This window comes from Equus asinus, chromosome 10 (genome assembly GCF_041296235.1).
Source record: "Equus asinus isolate D_3611 breed Donkey chromosome 10, EquAss-T2T_v2, whole genome shotgun sequence".
NCBI lineage: Eukaryota > Metazoa > Chordata > Mammalia > Perissodactyla > Equidae > Equus > Equus asinus.
Genome location: NC_091799.1, coordinates 18,101,388 through 18,124,396, shown reverse-complemented (window position 1 = coordinate 18,124,396; position 23,009 = coordinate 18,101,388). Strand labels below are relative to the sequence as shown.

Sequence of the window (23,009 nt, the reverse complement as noted above, 5' to 3'; positions counted from 1 at the left end):
AATCAGCTTGTCAATTTCTGTTTAAAAAATGCTTCTGGAATTTTTATTAGAATTGTGTTGAATCTATAGATCAGTTTGGGGAGATCTTGACATTTTAACAAATTTACTTCTAATATTTTAGTTTCTTTGCTGTATTGCAGTGTGAAAATCATGATTCTTAGCTTCACAAATAAGGGAACAACCCACTGATAAGGAGAATTGCACATAGTTTAGCAAGGTCACAGGATACAAGGTCAATGTGCAAAAATCAATTGTATTTCTGTATACTAGCAATGAACAATTTGAAATTCAAATTTAAAGTAGTACCATTTACAGTAGAACAAAAACCCCACAAAATACTATAAACCCAATGGAATATGTTCTACATCTGTATGCTGAAAGTTGCAAAGCACTGATGAAAGAAATCAAAGATGTCTTAAATAATGGAGAGATATACTATGTTCATGGATTGAAAAAATTTGTTATGTTTATCTATTTATTTTTAAGACGTGTTTCCAATTCTCTTGGGTAGATGCCTAGGAATAGAATTGCTGGGTCATGTGGTAACTCTATATTTAATTTTTTGAGGAGCTGCCAAACTGATTCCAAAATGGCTGCACCATTTTACACTCTTACCAGAAGTGTATGAGGCTTCCAATTTTATAGCATCCTTCTCAACACTTGTTATTATCTGTCTTTTTTTGTTATAGCCATCCTAGTGGGTGTGACTTTAAATTAAATTTGCATAATTTAAAAAATATCTTCTGCATCAGTAGTTGAGATCTCTTTTCTCATTCTACCCTTTTTAAAATTATTTTTATGGAAGTACTTTCTAGATACATATCTTTTTTTTCTTTAAAGATTTTATTTTTCCTTTTTCTCCCCAAAGCCCCCTGGTACATAGTTGTATATTTTTAGTTGTGGGTCCCTCTGGTTGTGGCATGTGGGATGCCACCTTAGCATGGCTTGATGAGTGGTGCCATGTCCATGCCCAGGATCCGAACCGGTGAAACCCTGGGCCACTGGAGTGGAGCGCATGAACTTAACCACTCGGCCACGGGGCCAGCCCCTATACTTATCTATTTTTAACTGTCTTTAAAAAAGATAGTTTCTTCTATGTTGTGTGTGTGTGTTCTTATTCTAATTTTTTGAATTAGTGCTTAATTTTTTTTCCTAATACAAGTATCTAAGGATTGAGTTTTCATCTGAGTACAGCTTTGGTTGAATCTCATAGGTTTTCTCCCCACCCCCCTCCATAGTTTTTAATATGTAGTATTGCCATTTATTTCTAAATATAGTCTTCCTTTGTTTTGAACTAGATGTCACTCGTGATGGGGTGATAAATAGTTTGAATTGGGGCAGAATTTCCAAGGAGGTGGTTTGGGACTCAGCTGTCATCCATGTGTTGCCCATCAGGTGTAAGAGAGCATACGTCTGCCACAGGATCCAAAGAGGGTTTTTTGAATGTGCACTGAAGGATTTCTCTCTGGCTTTTTTGGCACGCAGCACCTCTTAGATAAACAGGTGTTTGGCAGCTAATGAAGTATCTTTTCTTTAGTGGAGTAGTCAGGCCAAATTTTAGATTTACCACTGGCAACTCAGCAGCCATAAATTTTGAACCTGGTCCTGTGGCTTAGCTGTGAGAAGTGCTTGGAGAATCCCCAACTCTCTCCTCATATTGGATTGCTTCCCTCAGTGGCTTCTTTGCAGGGCTGTTGCTAGAGCTAAAGTTAGGATGAAGTATCTGACTTCAGTTTGGTTTCAGCAAGTATGAGTTTTACTTACTTTTTCCCCCCATGCTTTTTTTTTTTTTTTTTTTTTTAATCAGAAGCAGTGTTGGGTAGTGGAAAAAGGTTCTGAACTAGAAGTCAGAACATCCAGCTGACAGTCCCAGTTCTAACACTGGCTGGCCGGGACGTGTTATTTACCCTCTTTTCAAATTGGGAATTCTAATACCAGCATCACAGAATTCTTTTAAGGCTCCCATTAAATAATATACCAAAAAAAGTGCTTGGAAAACAGCAAAGAGTCACCCTAAGGGGTTATTATATTTTACAGGTCTAATTACAGAAATTGGTTTATCTGCTCAAGGTTACTGAATAAGTCATTGGAAGAGTTAGGGAAATGAATTACTCATACTTTTGATAGACACCTGATCTAGGAATCACTAGGCAGCAGCCGGCTGTGGCCCACTCTGATGCCCTTGGGAAAAGTTTGCATTGGTTAAAACAGCAATTTGCTTCTGATCTACACTGATCTGATCTTAATATACGTCTCTGGGGCTTCAAAGCAAGAGTAACTACTGATGGCTCAAATTGCAAGTTCTCACTGGACAGATTTCCAGTATTTCTTTCTTTCTGTTTCTTGTGTGTCACCGATATTTCACTTTAAATGTTTACTAAATATTTGGCCTAGGAGCTGGCCTTGTGAAGTGAGTGAGATAGTAAATATCATACTAGGAAAGCGTATCTTACTCTTGGGAACAAAAATATTTAGAGAGAGATGAAGAAAAGTAGAGGGGAAAAAAACAAATTAAAAAAAAATCATTGGAGGGGGCCGGCCCTGTGGCCCAGTGCTTAAGTTTGCGTGCTCTGCTTAGGCGGCCGAGGGTTCTGCCAGTTCGGATCCTGGGCGCAAACATGGCACCGCTCATCAAGCCACGCTGAGGCAGCGTCCCACATGCTACAACTAAAAGGACCCTCAACTCAAAATACACAACTATGTACCAGGGGGCTCTGGGGAGAAAAAGGAAAAATAAAATCTTAAAAAAAAAAAAGTCACTGGAGCCTCACTGTGAAGATACAGACTTGAGTCAGAGTCTCCAGCAGTCACTCCTGCGGGATTCAGACAGGCCGTGGTAATACCTCAGGGTAAGTGCCCTGAGAGGGACAGTACGGTGTGGTGATATTGGAGCATGTAGGGGAGCCCCCAACAAGGCCTGGGGGATGAGGGAGGCAGAGGGAGACCTGGACGATGAGGAGGAGTTAGCCAGGACAAGGCTGGCATTGTGGGGCCTGGGGGAGAGCAACTCAAGTAGCAGAATGTCCGGGCTTGGCAAGAAAATGAGAAAGGTTCACCTGGCTGGAGCTGGCAGCAAGAGAGTGTGCAGAGAGAAGTTGGAGAGGTGCTTGGGGCTTTCCTATCCTCGTGAAGGACTTTTATCTTTATTCCAGGAGCGGTGGGATGCCACCGAAGGTTTTCATTCACAGAGAGACATGGTTAGAATTTAGTCTAGAAAAATCTCTGGTTGCTGTGTGGAGAGTGGACATCAGGGAGTGCGACTGAGGGCAGAAGGTTCAGTTAGGAAGCTACTGTGGTGGTTCAGGTGATGAGAATGGGGATCTGGCAGGGATGGAGAAGTAGCAGCAGGTGGAGAGGAGATCGACTTGAAGGAGTCTTCGGAGGTAGAAGTGTCCGGTCATGGTGATGGATTGGGTGTGGAGGAGGAGGAGGAGGAGGAGGAGAAAGATTTGGGAAAGATGCCCAGTTTTCTGGCTTGGGCAGCCAATTGGAAGTTCATGGCGTTCACTAAGAATATGAAAGAAGGAGAAGAAAGGTTTGCCGAGAAGCATTTGCTTTTGCAGGCATTGTCTTTTAGGTGCCTGTGGACTGCCTAAGGGGAGACAGCTAGTGGGCAGTGGGTAGACGTGCTGAAGGTCAGGGCTGGAGATTTTGGTTGGGGCGTCACCAGGCCATTGAAGATGTGGGTGTGGGTCAGATCACACAGGAGAAGGTGTAGGGTGAGACCAGGGCCTGGGTTCATGCCCGAGGGACACTGACGGGCTGGGCACAGCAAGAGTACCCGGCAGATTGGAGAGTTAGAGACAAGAATGTGAATCTGGCAGAGCAGTGTCTGCAATTCTGTGACTTCCAGGGCCCACCCTAAGGCAGACCTGGAGAGAGCTGGAGCTGGCCACTGGGAGGCTTCACGTGGAAATGAGCGTCCACCCTCCGGATTGGGAGGCTCGGCGGTTGGAAGCTTTTCAGCAGTTTTCCCTCCGTGCTGTTTCCCCTGTGTCTTAAAGTCGGCCTTTGCCTGTGTGAACTTCATTGTTCAGGGTTGTTCCGAGGAGGAGAAGAGGAAATGGTAGTAGTCAGTCAAAATGCAAAGCTCTGAGGATTTGGGTTTTATGCTGTGTCGAGACGCCATTGCACTGTAGAGTCTTGGCTCTGGGAAGGATCTTAGAAGCATCTAGTCCAGACTCTCACCCAGAGCAGGAAGTGAGATTGTACTAGGCTGTTCGATGAATAACAGCTGTTAGCAGATTTTTTTCCTTCTCTGTGGCTATTGGGGACAGACAGTATTATTTTCATGTTCCATGCCAGCGTAGATTCACAAGTATAAACTCCTAGGAGTGTTACAACAGTGAGGGCAGAAAGCCACTTATACCGTGCTTAGCTATGGCTGAGGACTTTCCAGTTGATTCTAATCCAGTCGCAGATGCTCTTCATGAACTTTCTTTAATGGCGTCCGAACGAAGCTGCTTCTGTTTGGCAGCTGAGGGGAAAGGCAGACCTGTTGGGTTAGATGGGTTTCACAGCCCCCACACTGGGAGTGACGGGCTGAAGCCAGCCCCACAGCTCCTCTGCTCTCAGAGTTTCTTTTTCCTTCTTCTTGAGCATCGGTACAGCTGCAAGGGGAAGGAGAGAGGCCTTTGCCTGGTCTCTGGACACATTGATATTGTTGGTGCCAATTGCTAGGGATTTGAGGAAAATAAAACGTTGGAACTGAGAAGAGTCTCCGTCCGCTCTGTGTTAATTTCACGCTGTAGGCCTTCAGCAGCAGACTACTGTGAGGCAGACCCCTGAAAAGGTACTCTGTCTAGGGGGCCGACCCTGTGGCCGAGTGGTTAAGTTTGTGCTCTCCGCTTTGGCGGCACAGGGTTTTGCAGGTTTGGATCCTGGGCACGGAGATGGCACCGCTCATCAAGCCATGCCTAGGCAGTGTCCCACATAGCATAACTAGAAGGACCTACAACCAGAATGTACAACTATGTACTGAGGGGTTTTGAGGAGAAGAAGAAGGGGAAAAAAAAAGGATTGGCAAGAGATATTAGCTCAGGTGGCAATCTTTAAGGAAAAAAATTAGTCTACAGACCTCATCAGTTTTGGGTAAAAGTGTTTCCCTGGGATTTTAAGATGAGGCAATCACATGGTCGCTGAAAGTTTAGCAGTATGCTTTCCCTCGGATAATCTTAGGGTGGGTTGAACTTTACTTACTTTGAACTTTGCTGTTTTGGTTATGTGTCGGGATCCTTCTCTCTCTCTCCCCCGCCCCTCCTTCTTCTCTCTCCCTCTCCTATTTATCCTGTAAGGAACTTTGAATTCAAGTTGGAGTAATAAGCTTTTTTGGGCTTTGACTGAGACTGAATGCTCTGGTCAGTTTCTCATAGAGTGGTAATACTCATTCTTTCCCTGCCTCTAATCTCTTATTAAGAAAAATTTTCAACATACTGAAAAGTTGAAAAAATAGTATAATGATCACCTACCTACCTTCTACCTAGATTTAACAATTGTTAAATTAACTTGCTATCTTTGTTTTTATTCTCTCTATAAATACTTTTTACTAAAGAATTAGTGTAAGGGGTTAGACATTGCAGAAGAAAAGATTAGTGAACTTGAAGACACAGCAATAGAAATAATCCAAAGTGAAACAGAAAAAAACGACAGGGAAAAAAACCCAAGAAAGCATCAGTGAGCTGTGGGACAACTTCAAGGAGCTTAATATATGTATATGATTGGAGACCCCCAAAGGGGAGAAGAATGAGAGGAGTCAGAAAAAATATTTGAAGAAATATTGGCTGACCATTTTCCAAATTTGATGAAAACTGTGAATTCATAGATCCAAGAAGTTCAGTGCACCCCAAGCATCAGTAACATTAAGAAATCTACACCAAGGCACCTTATAACCAAATTGCTTCAAAGCAGTGATGAAAAGAAAAGACACACTATGTATAAAACAGAGAGAAAGAAAGCAGCAGATTTCTTGTCAGAAACAATGTAAGCTAGAAGGCAGTAGAGCAATTTCTTTAAAAGACTGAAAGATACAAAATATTAACCTGGAATTCTACGTCCAGAGAATATTTCCTGCAGTAACAAAGCATGGTAAACACTTTCAGACGTTAAAAAGAAGGTTGAAAGAATTTATCACCAGCAGACCTGCACTACATGAAATGATACCACAGGGAAACCTGGCTCAACACAACGGAATGAAGAGCCGTGGAGATGGTAACAGTGTGGATAAATATAAAGCCACGTGGCTGCAGACACGGTTGTCTTCCCTCCAGGGTGCCACCATTACCCTGGACTTCCATTCACTGTCCTCCTGGGGATTTTCCACCCTTCTTGTTTGGAATTGTCCTGTCTCCTGTATTTCATGTCGTCCTTTCATGTTGGTTTACACTCTCCTGTTTAGGTGGAGCTCGTCTCCCAGGAGCTTCTGGGAAAAGGGAGGTAATCTTATTGCCTCAGACCTTGCCTGTCTGAAAATAATCTCTTTTACTCTTATACTTGATTGACAGTTTGGAGGGGCATAGAATTCTACATTAGAAATTATTTTCCTTCAGAATTTTGAAGACTTTGCTCCACTGTTGTCTTGTTTCCAGTGTTGTCTTTGAGATGTTTGAAGCCATTTGATTCCTGATCCTTTGTATATGTCCCATACCTTCCTCCCTGAAGCTTTCACTGTCCTCAGTATTCTGGACTTTCCTAGTGACTGGCCTTGGTGTTTGTCTGTTCTTATCCATTGTGCTAGACCAGGGTCAGGAAACTTTTTCTGTAAAGGGCCACATAGTAAATACTTTAGGTTTTGTACTGCATATGGTCTCTGCCACATCATCTTCTTTTTTTTCCCCCACTCCTTTAAAAGTTTTAAAAGCCATTCTTAGCTTAAGGTCTGTACAAAAACAGGCTGCAGGCTGAATTTGGCCCACAGCCACGGTTTGGTGACCCCTGTGCTGGACATTCAGTGACCCTTTCAGTCTGGCAACTTACGCTACTTACTTCTGGAAACATTTCTTAAATGATTTCCTTAGTGTTTTTCTCTCCTGATTTTCTCTTTATGGAATTCCTGCTTCGATGCTGAATCTCTCGGACTGGTCCTCTAGTTTTCTTGTCTTTTCTCTCCAATTATTAATCTCTTTGCTTTTTTGCTGTGTTTTCTGGGAGTTGTCCTCAAAACTTTACCTTCCAGTCCTTCTATTTGATTTTAAATTTCTGCTGTTCTTTAAACATTTCTCTATTCGTTTAAATGTTCTTTAAACATTTCCAATAGCTCTTTTTAATTTTCTTTTTTACAGCCCCCATTCTTGTTTCATGGGTGTGGTATCTTCTGTGTCTCTCTCTTTTTACAAAGACATGTTTTAAATCTCTACATAGTCTGTGTCTTCCAGGTTTTGTTGCTGTTGTTTTGTTTGTTTTAGTCTGTTTCCCATGTAGGAGCCTTCCTTGGATGTGTAGCAAACAGTGGTGTCTGCTTGTGGTGAAGAATGAGAGACGACGTGCTGATTGGGAGCTCTGAGCTGGTGGGCTGTTCGTTGCGGGAATCCGCAATGTCAGTATCTTTAGATTTTTCTTCTTGTGCTCAGATTCCCCAGAGAAGTCTCTGTCTGTCTCCTGCCTGCGAGATAAAGGTCTGGCTGCGCCAGTTCTGGGAGCTGAGTGGATGAAGAGGGCCAGGGGTATGGAGGGTAGTTCCCAACAATCTGTACATGTGGTCAGATAGTCCCTCTCTTTCGCTATTGGACTCATGTTCTGAACTGTACCTTGGGTCCCCCAGTCCAGGGACACCCTACACTCTCTGAGAGGAAGCTTTCAGTGTTCTGCCATGTTGGGAAAAGGTCAGTCACCCGGTGATGGGAAGCGGTAGAAGGGACCTGGGATGTAACTGCTTCTCAGATACTTTTCTACCAACGTGCCCTCTCCTCGCTCCCATTCTTTTGAGTTCCCGAGGTACCTCGTGCTGCCGGTTCCTGAAACTGTTGAGGATTCTTCTGTGTACATCTGGTTGGTTTTCAGTATTCCCTACTGCTTCCACTTCAGATGGATTCCGCTTTCTTAGGCCTGCTAAGTCAGTTATCACACATCTGTTGTAGAAAACAGACCACAGACTCAGAATTCAAAAATAAGATTTTGTCATTCATAAGAGCTGCATCCTAGGAAGGAAGGAGGGGAGTGGCCAGTAACGAGAGGCTGGGGACCGCCACACCCTGTTTTCTTAAGGCAGCAAAATGACTGGTTCGTTTGGCAGCTTTTTTTCCTTTCTTGCTGTGAGAAGAATGAAAATAGTCTTCTAGAGTTCTGGGGCTAATTGTCTGGGCAGCTAGTAAAAGCCTGACTAAACAGAGATAGGTTAAAAAAAATATTTGGGACACCCCAAATCCTGAAATACCACTCTGAATTAGCTCATTACCTCGCTCTGAAGCAGGAAATCAAGTTAAGCCTAAGGTCATTTCTTCTGATATTGGGTATCGCCTCCCAGACCCCAATATACATCCTCAGTGGAGTGGTCTTTGGTGTAGAACTTTTTAGTAAATTATACGATTTGGAGAGACAAACTTCACAGCGGGTTCTCCACCACCCACTCATCCCCTAGCTTAAGGCTGGACAAAGACCATCGTCGCAACACAGCCATTTCATATTCTGGGAGCAACATTCAGATGATGCCTGGGTAAATGGGGAGGGGCAAAGAGAGCCACCTACACGTTTCTGATACAAGTAGATGGCCAGAGAGAATGCCTCTGGTCTCGGTGATCTAGCAGAAAAGCAAAGCAAATCTACATGGCAGCTTTGTAGAAGTTTGATAAGGAAAAATGTCAGACACATGGCATAAAGAATCAGGTAAAGAATTTATCCAGGGGCCGGCCCCCTGGCTGAGTGGTTGAAGTTCACGCACTCTACTTCAGCGGCCCAGGGTTTCGCTGGTTCAGATCCTGGGTGCGGGCATGGCGCCGCTCATCAGGCCATGGTGAGGGGGCGTCCCACATGCCACAAGTAGAAGGACCCAAAATTAAAATATACAAATATGTACCGGGGCGATTTGGAGAGAAAAAGCAGAAAAAAAATAAAAAGAATTTATCCTGGAAGAAGACCAGTCCAGAGAAAACAATCCAAATCACTCTCAAACAAAAATGATGAACCGAGAGCTCAAATGTGGGGTGACGTGAAATAACAGAGCGACGTGGCACTCCAGTTAGTGGGCCAAGGAAATGGGAAATAAAAAATAATAGCGTTGCAGAACAAATAAACCAATTTTAAAACATAAGAAGCAGAATCTTTTCTAAAGAAGATGGAAGACAGACTTGAGAAAACCACGTACTCTGCATACTTAGTGAAAGTGCAAACAACCATTTCTTTTGGATTTTCAACATTTCTTCTCTTCTTGGAGCCCCACCTTCTTCCGGTGCTGGATCCTGAGCCCAGACCCCGACAGGATGTTTCCTTTTCCTGGTATCTTATTGTACCAGTTGCATGGATTTGGGAAAAGGAAGCACAGCCCTCCTGAATTTGGACCTTTGTGTGTGTGTGTGTGTGTGTGTGTGTGGTGGTGGGGAGGCATTTCCTGCCTTCTGGAAGCTTCTCTGGGGCTTTTGTGTCAGTTTGACATCTCTAGAATGGCTCTATTGAAGTTTCCAGAGGGAGCTTGAGCTTGTGGCCTTGTCATGCTGTGTGAGACTAACCGTTTTTTAAATATCTCAGACCTGAAGAGCTGAAGCAGGTTAAATCTTAGAGCAGAACCGATTGGGCTGATCAGAGTCTTGGGCCTGAAAATAAGATGATTTCTGCCACCACTATTGTGGACAAGTCACTTAATTTCTCTCGTGTTCAGTTTCTTTATAGAACGCACTAGATCAGGGTTTCTTAACCTCAGCACTGTTGACATATGGGGTATGAGCCTGTGCATTGTAGGATGCTTAGCAGCATCCCTGGCCTCTCCCCACTAGATGCCCATAGCACCCTCTGATCTTAACAATCAAATATGTCTCCAGGGGCTGGCCCGATGGCATAGTGGTTAAGTTTGCTTACTCTGTTTTGGCAGCCTGGGGTTCACAGATTTGGACCCCGGACACAGACCTACGCACTGTTCATCAAGCCATGCTATGGCACATGTCCCACATACAAGTAGAGGAAGATCAGCACAGATGTTAGCTCGGTGACAGTCTTCCTCAAGCAAAAAGAGGAAGATCGGCAACAGATGTTAGTGAGGGCCAGTCTTCCTCACCAAAAGAAAAAAGAAAGAAAAAAAAGATGTCTCCAGACATTGCTCAATGTCCCCTGGGGGGCAATATCACTCCCCATTGAGAACCACTGAGCTAAATGATCTTTGTGTCCTGTCTGCTCTGGGTTTCTGGAATTATATGAAACATTCTTTCTGCTCTTTCCAGAGTGTATTTTCCTTAATCCTTTAGTCCTTAGGGAAACTCCCACGTAAGTCAAGAAATGTGATTTGGAGCCATTAAATACCGCATCTACCAATTTAAGATACTGGCTGCATCTTGGGTTCCTGCCGAGATCAAATAGATGCCTATGCTCAGTGCCTGCGGTTCAGGGAGGATTTCCTGCAGTCATCGGACAGTCTCCCAGGAGGAAGACAAGCCTTTGTGCAGCGAAACGGATACAAGCTGGCAGACCAAGTGGGGCGTTACAGATGAGGTCTGCTGTTGTCACTAATGTATGAGGGCAATATGTTTTCTTTTCTTTTTTTCTTTTTGTTTCTTTAGCAAATGTGAAATGCTTCCCCAATAACTGCAGGTTTATCATGATCTCGTGTAAAATGGCCCACATTCTTGAGCCCTTCCTTTTAAAAATGTCCGATTCAACAGTGCTTATGAGGTAATAGTAGTACTTTCTGTCCTGGAAGATTAATTGCCATTTCACCATTTTTTGTCCTTGTTTAGTCTTTTTGCTTCAAAATATTAATGTAACTAAGTAGTATTTGCTACTATAAGCTATTGATTTTAAGAAGATATAAATTGTTTGGGTTTCCATTTTTTGATTGATTTTTCTATTTGTGTGTATTTGGTAACTTTGCAGCTCCTTTTATCCAAGGAACATGATGTTTTAGGCAAGCTCAGGAGGAAGAAAATCACTCTCCTTTGCACCGGGGTGAGGAGGCTGCAGCCCCAGTTCTCGGGAACTCCTATTTCTAATCTTTTTGTCCCCAGTTTGAGATTCCCTTTCTGCTAATCCAAGTTCCAAGGTCCATGAGGCTTTGCTCTAGACTTTCTAGCTCCTGAAGCTTTTGTCTCTAAACCTTATGAAAAAGTCAGGAAAGTAAGATTGAAAATGAAGACTTCCTGTGAAAGAGAGTGTGAATAATCATTTCTGTAACTCTGTCTGGTGTCCTTATGTGTCTGAGGTTAGGGTTTGACTTTTCGGGCATCAGGCATTTATTTATCACCCTGCGCTCCTCCCAGATACCGGCAGCTGCCCAAGCTTTGCCTGCTGTAACACTGGACATTTGAGTCTTATGCGGTCTGTGGGTGTGCTTACAAGAGCAATGTCCTCCAGTCATTGTGCACGCAGCTTTGCACCTTCTAAAGCTGTGACCACTCCCAACAACGGCCCCCTCCCTTCTCTCCCACTCCACCTCGCCCAAAAAGCAAACCCAAATAGGAACATTGTCAGATTAAGCAGTTGTCATTCAACAGTTACAGGGAGTGGTACCCTGTTCTTGCCCTGTGGCTGACAGTTTGTGATCTCTGTTTTGGTCTCTCGCACTTCGGCAGAGCACAATTTAGATACACGATTAAAGCAAATTGTAATTTTAGATAATGGACATTTTATAGGGGTAAGCCAGGGCACCTGACTTCAGTTGAAGACGCCGTGGAACTATTCCATATTAAGCAAAACTGCGTTTGTTTTTTGTATTTGAAGTTTTCATCTAAAATTCTCTGATGACTTTTTAAAAAACAGCTTTCTTGAGATATAATTCACATACCATACCATTCACCCATTTAAAGTGTACAGTTCAATGGCTTTTAGTATATTCACAGAATTGTGCATCCATCATCACAATTTTAGAACACTTTTGTTACCCCAAAAAGAAAGCCTGTACTCCTTAGACATCACTCCCAATTCCTCCGTCCCCTCACCCTAGGCAACTGCTAATGTACTTTTTATCTCTATGGATCTGCCTCACTGGACAGATCATGTAAATGGAATCGCAGAATATTTGCTCCTTTGTGACTGGCTTCTTTGACTTAGCATGTTTTGAAGATTCATCTGTGTTGTAGCCTGTGTCAGAACTTCATTCCTTTTTATGGCTGAATAATCTTCCATTGTCTGGATACGCCACATCTATATTCCCCTCATCAGTTGATAGCCATTTGGATTGTTTCTGCTTTTTGGCTACTATGAATAGTGCTGCTGTGAACACCCGTGTGTAAGTGTTTGTGGAGACCCGTGTTTTCACTTCTGTTGGGTAGGTACCCAGGAGTGGAATTGCTGAATGATATGGTAATTCTACGTTTAGCTGTTTGGGGAGCTGCCAGACCGTTTTCCAAAGCAGCTGCACTGTTTTGCATTCCCACCAGCGGTGCATGCTTGACTTTTGTCTTATGTTTCAGGTGTAACATCTTGTTTTCCTAACTGGACTGTAGGTTTCTTGAGGTCAAGAAATTGATGCATACTTTATTTATTTATTTATTTATTTATTTTTAATATCCTCCATAGGCTTCATGATTAGATACATTTTATTGTGCAATTACTAGACACTTCACTTCTCTGGGCCTCAGTTCCTCCTTTGTAAAATGGGAGCGATTATAATATTTAATTGCTGAGGGTCACTGTGAGCTTTAAAGGAGATGATACACATAAAATGTGTGCAATGATGTATTCCATATAGTAAGTCTTCAATACATATTAGATACTACTGCTATTGTGGGCACTTTTTTCTTATTGAGACTGAATTATTGATTGAGGTTTATCTTTAATATGAGCTTTTAAGAGGATTTTGGCTAAGATTGTGATCTCTTAATCAGACACTGGTTAAAAATTAGTATATAGAGAAATGCTAAGATGGCAGAAACTTTGGATATGAACATTTGTATCTATCCATCCATGTAATACCACATTCCTCACTGAATCTGAGTGAGGAGAGTTGAGGGAAGAACATTTCTAGATCCTTCTGGCTTGCAAACTTGGACTGGCCAGGGTAGCCATAGTTTACCTGTCATGTTCCTCAGGAAGGAAGAGATCTCTCTCCCCAGGAGTCCCTGTACAAGAGTCTCTGAGACATTTTTTACACAGTGATCTTTGAACTGGGAGCTCTGCATCCTGGGGGTGGCGGGAGAGTGGCGGCCAGGAAGGATGTGTAGGTGGTTGCGGAGAGCCACCAGGTGGAATCACCCTACCCAGCCATGAGGTACACGTGAACAGAACTGCTTGTTTCACTCCCAGCAAGCATTGCTCAGTTATGCCACTCAGAGGCTCATTCATTCTGCAGGCAGTTGCTAAATCATTATTTTATGCCAGATGCCAGAGACAAAGCCGGAGGGAGGGTGCAGGGAGGGGGAGGGAGTTGTCATGTGTGAAGGTGAATGAATGAGGCTTAGTGTTCAAGGAGCAGAAGACAGAAAGTGACTTGTGGAGTCCTCAGCAAGGAGCTACTGCTTTAAAGACCAAGTGAGGGGCCGGCTCTGTGGCCGAGTGGTTAAGTTCGCACGCTCCGCTGCGGCGGCCCAGGGTTGGGATCCTGGGCACGGACATGGCACCGCTCGTCAGGCCACGTTGAGGCGGCGTCCCACATCCCACAACCAGAAGGACCTACAACTAAGATATACAACTGTGTACTGGGGGGGGTTGGGGAGATAAAGCAGAAAAAAAAGAAAAAAGATTGGCAACAGTTGTTAGCCCAGGTGCCAATCTTTAAAAAAAAAAAAAAGACCAAGTGAGACTCTGAGCAGTCTCTCTGAGTGCATCCTGAGCCATTCTCTCCCTTACTGAGCTCACTCAATCTCCCCAACCTTGCTTTCTCTCTCTTTCTAGACTGTCCCATCGTTGATTCTGACTTGGGGACTTTGCACCTGCTCTTGCTATGCCTGGAAAACTCCCCCCGACTCCCCCAATCTTCACAGGGTTGGTTCCTCCTCACCAGCTCCTCAGGGGACCATCTCCCAAACTCCCATCACACTCCAGCTCATTAACCTTTGCAAATTTCCTTTGAGCTCTTACTCCCTACAGTGATCTTGTTTATTTCCTTCCTTTCTTGGCTGTCTCCCTTCCACATCAGGTGTAAGCACCTTAGGAGCAAGAGTCTTATTTAGCTTGTTCATCGTGGTCTTTCCAGTGCCTGGAGGGATGTCTGGCACATAGCATGTGTTCAATAAATCATCATTGCTGAGTGGATGAAAGAGTTTGTATGCAGAGAAACAAACTGGAAAGCAGGAGATATATCGTAAACTCCACAGAGGAGCGATAAGAAACCAATTGGAAATCATTGGCTTCTTCCTTATTAGGAAAGTCAAATGCCATTGAAAGTAGATGGTGGTGGTGACGGTGATAGCCAACAGTGTTAAGTACCATTCTTAGCACTGAAGTAAGTGCTCCACATATATTAATTCATTTAGTCCTCGCAATCACTCGATGAGGCACGTGTGGTCATTCTCGTTTTACAGATAGGGAAACTGTGACACAGGGAGATTTAGTAACTTGCCCAAAGTCACAGCTAGTAAGTAGAGGAGCAGGATTTGAACCCTAACCATCTGGCTCCAAAAGCCATCTGAATCACTTGGTGTTACTGTGTCCAGGTGATCACTGCGATGTAACAGAGAAAAGGACTCTTCGGTTCAATTCAGAGTCGAGTCCATGCTAGTGCCTGAGAGACAGTGTGTGTAGTGGGGAGAGCATGTGGACAGGGATCCAGAGACCCATCTCTGTTCACTCTGGACCAACCAGTTAGCGACCTCGCCCACTCCAGATGGCTGTGTTTTGCAGGAAGTGTCTTAATCCCAAAACAAGGAAGCTGGACTCTAGCCTTAGATGATCTCTAATGTTCTTTCCAATATAAGAGTTCTTAAGCACCAAAGATGTAGAATCATTGAAAGTTACTTTCCCTCCCCAGGCGTCAGCCAAAGAGCCGTGAGTGTATGTGCATACATCCCCACACACATCTGCGTGTGCACAGAAAAGGATCTGTAAGAGTGCCCGCACACTGGTGGTGGTGATTTCCCCTCAAGAATGGAGGGTAAGGAGGGAAATCTCCCTTTGTATTTGTATATCTCTCTACTGTTTGAATTTTTCAACAAGAATGTGCTACTTCTATATTATTAAAAACAACGTAAAGGCAAAAAATTAAAGTGGTTTGTAGTTAGGTTACCAGTAGTTTACGTATAAACAGATATTTCTCAGGGAAGGCTCTGGAGAGTGCTTGGAAGGCTTGCTTTCAAGTATTTGAATCATTTCCTCCTGTCTTGTTTAGCATTAACTTATTCCGTCTGGGAAGATGCATTTGTTTAGCAAGGAGAAGCTTCAGTTCAGAGCAAGACAGTCGAAAAGACTTGGTTGCCGTCTTCAGCTGTCTGAAGTGCTGTTAGGGAAAGAGGAACAGAATTCTCCTTGTTGCTTCAGAGCAGAATTACCAGCAGCAGGCAGAATGGACGGGGTGGAGTCCCAGCGTGTCTGTGCTGGTAAACAGTGGAGCTGTCTTCCTAGACATTGTTACCATGCCAATGTCCTTTTGGTTTTTATGTATTTATTTTTTATCTGCCACTTTACTAAATGTTTTAATGTTTCTAATCATTTCTCAGTTAATTCCCGTGAGTTCTGCAGGCAGGCAGTCTACATCTTTCTTACCAATATTATACTTCATTTTGTTTTCTTGTCTAAATGAATTTTTAGAACAATGTTAAATAATAGCAAATTAAAAATATAGTCCTGTTTGCCTGTGTTGTGATAAATCTGTGGGCTCCTCCTTGTGCTTCAGCATTCGTGCATCTCTTCCTGGATCAGGAGAGGGCATGCTCTGTCTCCTCAGCAGGGGATGATGATTCTTCTGTTCAATTTTATATTTACAGTTAAGACTTATATACACTGGCACATTGGTGCCATTATTCCAAAGTGTATTCACATGTTTATGGTGGGTCAGAGAAGTTTTAAAGTTTTTGGTGAAATACCCGTAGAGTTTGCTATCTAAATATTTTTGTCATTATTTAAAAAGTGTATTTTAAATTTTTTTTTTTTTTTTTGAGGAAGATTGGCCCTGAGCTAACTACTGCCAATCCTCCTCTTTTGGCTGAGGAAGACTGGGCCTGAGCTAACATGCGTGCCCATCTTCCTCTACTTTATATGTGGGATGCCTACCACAGCATGGCTTGCCAAGCGGTGCCATGTCCGCACCTGGGATCTGAACCGGCGAATTCCGGGCCGTCGAAGCGGAGTGTGTGCACTTAACCTCTGTGCTACCAGGCCGGCCCCTGTATTTCCTTTTACTAGGGGTTTTACATTATATTAAAAATCTTGATTGGTGGAAGTACTGTGTGATAATTTTCTTGTTTCCTTGTTTTTTATAGTGACATCATAATAGGTGCCTTTTGTTGACTGCCTCATGGATGCCATGCACTAAACCAGGCATTTTATCTCACTAATCTTCACAAGAGGTCATTAGAATATTATGATTTTAAATTTGCAGATGTGGAAACTGAACTTAAAACGTTTTAAACTTGCCCAAGATCGCACAGCCAGCAAATGTCTGAATCTGGATTTTCCCTGGTCTAACTTTAGTGCTTTCTTTGGCATTTTTTCTTAATCATGAGGGGTGGGGGTGACCCCTGCCTGAGTAACCAGCATTATACCCTCACACTGCTGGGGGCCTTTTAGAAGAACTGCCCCTGTTGAGTCCAAATAACTGGAATTGCCCTGTACTTTGGGTTGGTAAAGGAGGAGGGCAGTGTGGCCTGATTTAGAATCCCCTAAGTCCCTTGGCAGAATGGAGGCACTTCTTCCAGTCGGGGACCCCAGACTCCTGCTGCATCTGTTCCGGGCAAGGTGGAGCTCTGGGGCTGCCACGTATAGAATATTTGACTCCCATGTGGTTTTGGGGACTTTGGCAAAGCTCACTTTCTCCCAAGCTTCCAGCCCACCTAATATTAATCATGCTATCTCAGCTGTTTTTGTGTGCCCTGGCCTCGGGTGTCCTGACCCATGTCACTGCGGAGGGCAGTCATGGGTGGCAGGGCTTCACAAGGGGCAGGGTTGTAGCTATCCCAAGAGCCTGTGCTTTGGGACTCCAGTTGGTATATTGGGTGCATCTGAAGACATCCCAGATAATCTTAGACCACCTACTGTTTTTCTCAGGAATGGGGGGGAGGGGCGGGATTGTTGAATTTGGGAGTCACCCAGGACCTGGAAGATGTGGTTGAAGAGGAACCTACTTTCTTAGCCATTTGGCCTTGAGAGAAGCAGAGTCCACCAGGGCCGTGGTCCTCGTGATTATGAGAAATTGAGGCTCCCTTGTCTCTTCTGCCCCATCCACACAGAGCAGGTGGTGGTGGAATAGAGGTTTTCGGTGTAGATAAATCAGACCTGCTGGCTGGACCAGCCTCAGAAGGCTTTATTGTTCCTCTCCACACAAAGGGGACTTACCAGGAAGATGAAATGTGATTACTCTGAGGAAGCAGCCCAAGCCACTTTATTCTTAATGCTAAAATGGGCTCTAATCCTTGTTTCCTTTTCGGTATTGGATTAAAAGAATGTAGGGCAGGATTAGAAGTGGATGTTAACAATGCCCACAATAAATAGACACCCCGAGAATTTCAAAACAGGAATAACGAGGTAGGAAGGGTTGAAGCTGCCACAGTTATTCCACCTTTAGAACTCGAGGTACTTGTTTTGATTTTCGGATTATATGTCTGCCGTCCCCTAGGAAAAGGTGACTTGAATTTAAAGTCAGTGAATTTAAATTCATTTTGTGTAGTTGGAAAAAAAAAAGGAAAATATTCATCAGTAATACAATAAATTCAAATAAAGACAGTGAAATATACCATTTTCCACTGTCACATTAGCAAAGATTAAAATAAACCTCATTTTTTTTTATTATCAGTTAGTATGTTAATTTGGAGAGTTGTGCAGAGTACTAGTGGGGGTGTAAAATTGTGCTTTCAGAGAATAATTTGGCAGAATTTATCAAGAGCCCAGAACATTTATACTCTTTATCCACTTATTCCATACCCAGAAAACTCTCCTGACAGAATAATTTGTGCAAAGACAAGCCTTGGGTGCAAAAATGTTCACGGATACATTAGTTTTAGAGCATTTTTCTTATTACAATAAATAATATCTACTCAATGCAGAAAGCTTAGGAGGACATAGGAACTTAGCAATTAAAGATTAATCACAATTTTACTGCAGAAAAAGAGCATTTTGGTATAAGTTTTTCTAATTTTTCCTCTATGTATGTGCTTTTGAAAAAATAGTTGCAGCATGCCTTTCTTCCCTCAGCTATCTATTTTGAACATTTTCTCCGTCTGTTGTACTCAGCTGGGGAAACTCTAACCCTAGTTGAAACCAACTCTTCTTTCCTTTCTGGCTTGCTCCTGGGCAGCTGAACGTTGTTAGAAAAAAAAAAAAATCCCACACAATTGAGCTGCCTGGTTTCACCTTAAATTCATGGTTATGAACCTCAAATTAGTCCTTAGTACTATCCAGAAATGCTGAAACATCTCCGTAATAAAGTTACTCCCCCAGTCTTTGGGAAGATACCCAATACCTTCTTTCTTCAAACCTCTCTTATACAATACCACTCTCCCCACTCTTAGTCAATAGACACCCCTGGCCTCTGCCAACTCCTCTTGGAGCACACCAGTCACCTCCTGCCTCCTTCCCACTGCCAGTGCTGTGGAGCCTGCCTCCAATCCCAGGCCACGCTCGCTTGTGTCTCAGATCCCACCACTTCTTCCTCCTCTGGGGCCTCAGTCTTTGGATTATCCATCCTCTCTCCTGCATCATCAACCTCCCTCTCTTTTGGCTTATTGTCAATATGATAGAAAATGCTGTGATGTTGCCGGAAGCCGCCCACCAGTCCTCTAAGCCTCTACCCAAGGACATGGTCCAGGAGAGAGATGAGGGAAGGCACGGCGGACCCTCAGAAGATGGCGGTCGGCCGCTCCTGATCCTGCTCATGCTACTGATCTTAGCAATATTGCTCTTGCTGTTCTTTTCTGTACGTGGGGATATTTTGGGGAAAATCTCTCCAAGCAGGGTAAAAAAGTTGATGTAACCTGGCCTTCTAGGGAAGGTTCAGGGAACAACAGCCTGAAGGGAAAAAACAGTTCTGACCCCCTCCTGGAAAGGCGGAAAAGGGAATTTGGACAGCCCTCAAGGAGGAAGCCTTCTAGGAATCAGCCTCAAAGGAGAACACTCCCTCCTCAAGTATTTCTAGGAGGCAGATGTTATCCTCAGCCTGTTAGGACAGGAGGTAAATGGTGGCACCCACCCAGGAGCAAAGATATACAAAAGGTACGCTCTCCTAAAACAACCCATAACACTGATAAAGTTGCAGAAAAATATCATGATATATTGACACAGAGGAACTGGGATTATGATGAGGATTGGAAACCCTATAAAATAGTTAATGGTAAAAGAGAAACCCCAAGCACTGTGCCTGTATGGCTTTCGCTCAGACGGAGATGAGGGCCTGTGTGTACTTGGTCCCCTTACACTTTGCAATACTTCTGCTTTCGTTATTACAGGAATAAAGATAGAGGCTTAGGGCCATTCGACCCATGGGGAACTGAGTCTAGACGTTACACCCCGTTTTGCAATCAGTCTTAGACCTCTAGACGCCTAGTAGACATATAGAAAAGGTCAATATCTGTAGTTAACAAAGGTTGCTTGCTTCTCATAGACGTACTGTGCTAACATTATAACAAGATATGCTTATGTACCCATTTTGTTTGCCAAAATTATGTACTGGGACAATTCCATGAAATCATAAACGTGTGACCTGGACCCTATATAAGTGCTTGAATGCTTTAAATAAGTCAGACTTGGAAACCTCACTTCCAGTCTCACTGCCTCTCCTTCTCCGACGCCGTCCATCCCTCAGGAAACCTGGACTCTGCTGGAGCTGGGCTCCGGCATGATGTCTCACCTCTTAAATAAAAATACCTTCCTTGTTTTCACATCTCTGCTGACCCTGTTTAGCTTTCATACTTTTTCTCTGCTACCTTTCATAGCGCTTCTTGAAAGAGTTGTTTGGAGAGTCAGTCTCTCCCTCATCACCCATTTTAGTCTGGCTTCATCCTTGTTGTTTCACAGAGATGCTTGTCAAGGTCAACAAAGACTGTTTCTGTCTTCATCTTACTGGTCCTGTCAGAGTTAGAGATTTTCTCCAACCACACCTCCTACCTCTATTTCATAATAATTCCCAAATTTTTAACTCCAGCTCAGGTCACTTTTCCAGGCTCCAGAGTTACCTCCAGCTACCTACTCGACATCTCCCCTCAGATGTCTCTTCGCCATCGCGATGTTAAAATAAGCAAGACAGAACTCTTGGTGTCGTCTTACACAGCAGTGCTCCTTCCTCTAAATCTTTTCTGTCTCTCTAAATGTCTCTACATCAGTTTCTTTGTTGAAGCGAAAAACCTAGGCTTAGATTTCTTTTCTTGTCCCCCACATCCAATTCAGCAGCTAGCCCTGGTTGGTTTGACCTCCGAAATCTGTATCAAACCCATCTCCTTATCGCCACCTCCACTGCCACCAGCCATGGCCGGACGATCGGAAAGGCGTCTTCTTTGCTCTACCCCCTGCTTCTGTTCTTGGGTCCTCCAGCTGCGCCTCTCCAGCGTGTCAGATTACATCCCTACCTTCGCTGGCTTTCCAGTGCCCTTCAGATAAAATCACACTCCTATCAAGTCCCCATATGCCTGACCTCCAACCTCAGCTTGTACCGTCTTCAGTTCCGAGACAATGTCCAGCTCTTCTTCCTTCTTCCGCCTCAAGACTTTGTGCCTGCTCCTTCTCCTTTCCCAGCCTTTGAACGGCTGGTGTCTTCCTCATCAGGTCCACTTCCTCAGAGAGGCCTTGTCTGACTCCCTCTTAAAGACAGCTGTCCACACCAGTTTTATTGCGTCATTGCCTATATTTATTTACCTCAGAGCATTTATGAGAAGCTGCGATTGCTAGTAGGAAATAAACTGTTAATTATGCATTTCAAGTTGGCAGGATTACGGATGATTTTTCTTTTTGCTTTTTTAATGTACACAAGTAATACATGGTATTTTCTTCCTTATGCTTTTCTGTGTTTTTCAAGTTTACTGCAGTGAGTATGTGTTTTTTTTTATAATCAGGTAAAATGTTCTTGAAAATTTTAGAACGCTTTTATGACACATCAGATTATTGAATATAGAAGCAGAATTAGGAACTGTTGTGCTCTAGAGAATGACCTGAATGTTTGAAACACACTTGCTAAGGACACCCATTAGCCTTTGAGTCCTTCCAGGCCTGTATATTACCTGGATTTAGAAAGAGTGGCAAAAGTGGTATTTCCTGTGAAACCTCCCCGTCTGGGTAGACTTGTTTGTAGAAGGCGTTATAGAAACTGGGGCTTACCAAAATGGTGATTTTTTGGAGGAGAGCATCCCACAGACAGTCCTCAGGGTTGGAAAGACATCACAAGTGCTCTTCACATCTGTTTTTGGAGCTCTAGGGGGGCATGTGGCCTGAGGTGTTGTCACAGCCCTTTACTCACTTCACTTAAGGCAGTGGTTCTCAAACCCGAGACCTTTTTGGGAGTCCCTGAGGTCAAAATCATCTTCATAAGACTAAGATGTTATTTGCCTTTTTCATTCTTATTCTCTCCTAAACGCACGATTGAGTTTTTCAGGTGCTATATCATTCACAACAGAAGCAGAAGCAGATAGGAGAATCAGTCTTCCATGAAGCCAGACATTAAAGAGGATTGCAAAAATTATATTAAAAAAGTCAATATTCTCACTAAAAATTCTTTTCTTGTGGAAATATAGTTATGTCTCATTAAAATGCTATTTATGTTAACATATATTGGGTTTCTTGTTATTTTAAATGAATTAATAAATACTTTAAAATTTTCTCAGTTTAATTTCTATTACACATAAACAAACACTCTTTGGGGGTCCTCAATTTTTAAGGGTATAAAGGAGTCCTGAGACCAAAATTTTGAGAACTACCAAATTAAGGAAATAAGAGAACTCTTTCTGGTGGATTCCTCATGGCTCAGTAAACAGATGAGTTGAATTGCATAAGAAAGAGAACAAAGCCTGGGTCAGGGGTGGGGGGTGGGGCGTGGGGGGGAATGACCTAGTCTAACATGCAGCTGTTGGAAGCTCCTGACGTTGCATTGAATCTTCCTTCTTCTCTCCCCCTCCTTGCTTCCCCTCTCTCTCCTGTTTTAGAGATCATGCATGATGTGATAAAGAAGGTAAAGAAGAAGGGAGAGTGGAAGGTAAGTGGAAGAGTACAGTTCATGGCCTCAGAGGCGAGTCCTTGTGGAAGAAATAAGAACGGGGGTAGAGTTGGGGAAAGGTGTGTAGACAGGGAATGAGGACTGTTCTGTGTCCAGAGTACAAGAAATAGAATCTGCTATGATCCTGGTTAAGAACTCTCTTGGTCATATAGCTTATCTTCAAGATCACCTGGTGGGGCATTTTGGCAGTGAACTTCCTTTATGCAAACAAAATCATACCTGGAACCCATTATATAAAGCAGAAGAAGGTGAAATTATTCTGTTTGCTATGGCAGAGAAAGAGGAGACCCTTCTTGTCCCTTTGGTGGCCTTAAAGCGTCACCATGGAGCCCACACAGCAGTTTGAAAAGCCCTCATCTGGTCTGTCCCCATCTGTCTGTAACTACCTAAGATGAAGAAGTGACCTTGTTTATTCATAAACATTGAGATCAATGCTGGAACAAGTATTTGAGCCAATCAAATTGGTTATGGTCTTGGTTCCTGTAGCGGGTGATGCAGGTGGGAAAGCATGCTATCCCCCATTCAGGAAGTCAGCGTTTTAGGGGTCACTTGGTTCTCTGGGGCTGGGCATTGTACTGGCCAGGAGAGCAGG

The 23,009-nt window shown here is 43.4% G+C and overlaps 1 protein-coding gene across 6 annotated transcripts in view; it reads left to right on the top strand.

The window, feature by feature from the left end:
- STXBP1 (syntaxin binding protein 1) overlaps positions 1–23,009 on the top strand; it is a 64,979-nt gene that overhangs the window by 6,131 nt on the left and 35,839 nt on the right. For 4 of the 6 annotated variants that reach the window (XM_044778711.2, XM_044778713.2, XM_044778710.2 and 1 more), the window contains exon 2: positions 22,347–22,396. In XM_044778711.2, coding sequence (XP_044634646.1) covers positions 22,347–22,396 — 50 coding nt within the window. Of the gene's footprint in view, positions 1–15,040; positions 15,164–22,346; positions 22,397–23,009 lie in introns of all 6 variants that reach the window. The other 2 variants (XM_070518710.1, XM_044778712.2) reach the window with 1 other exon arrangement.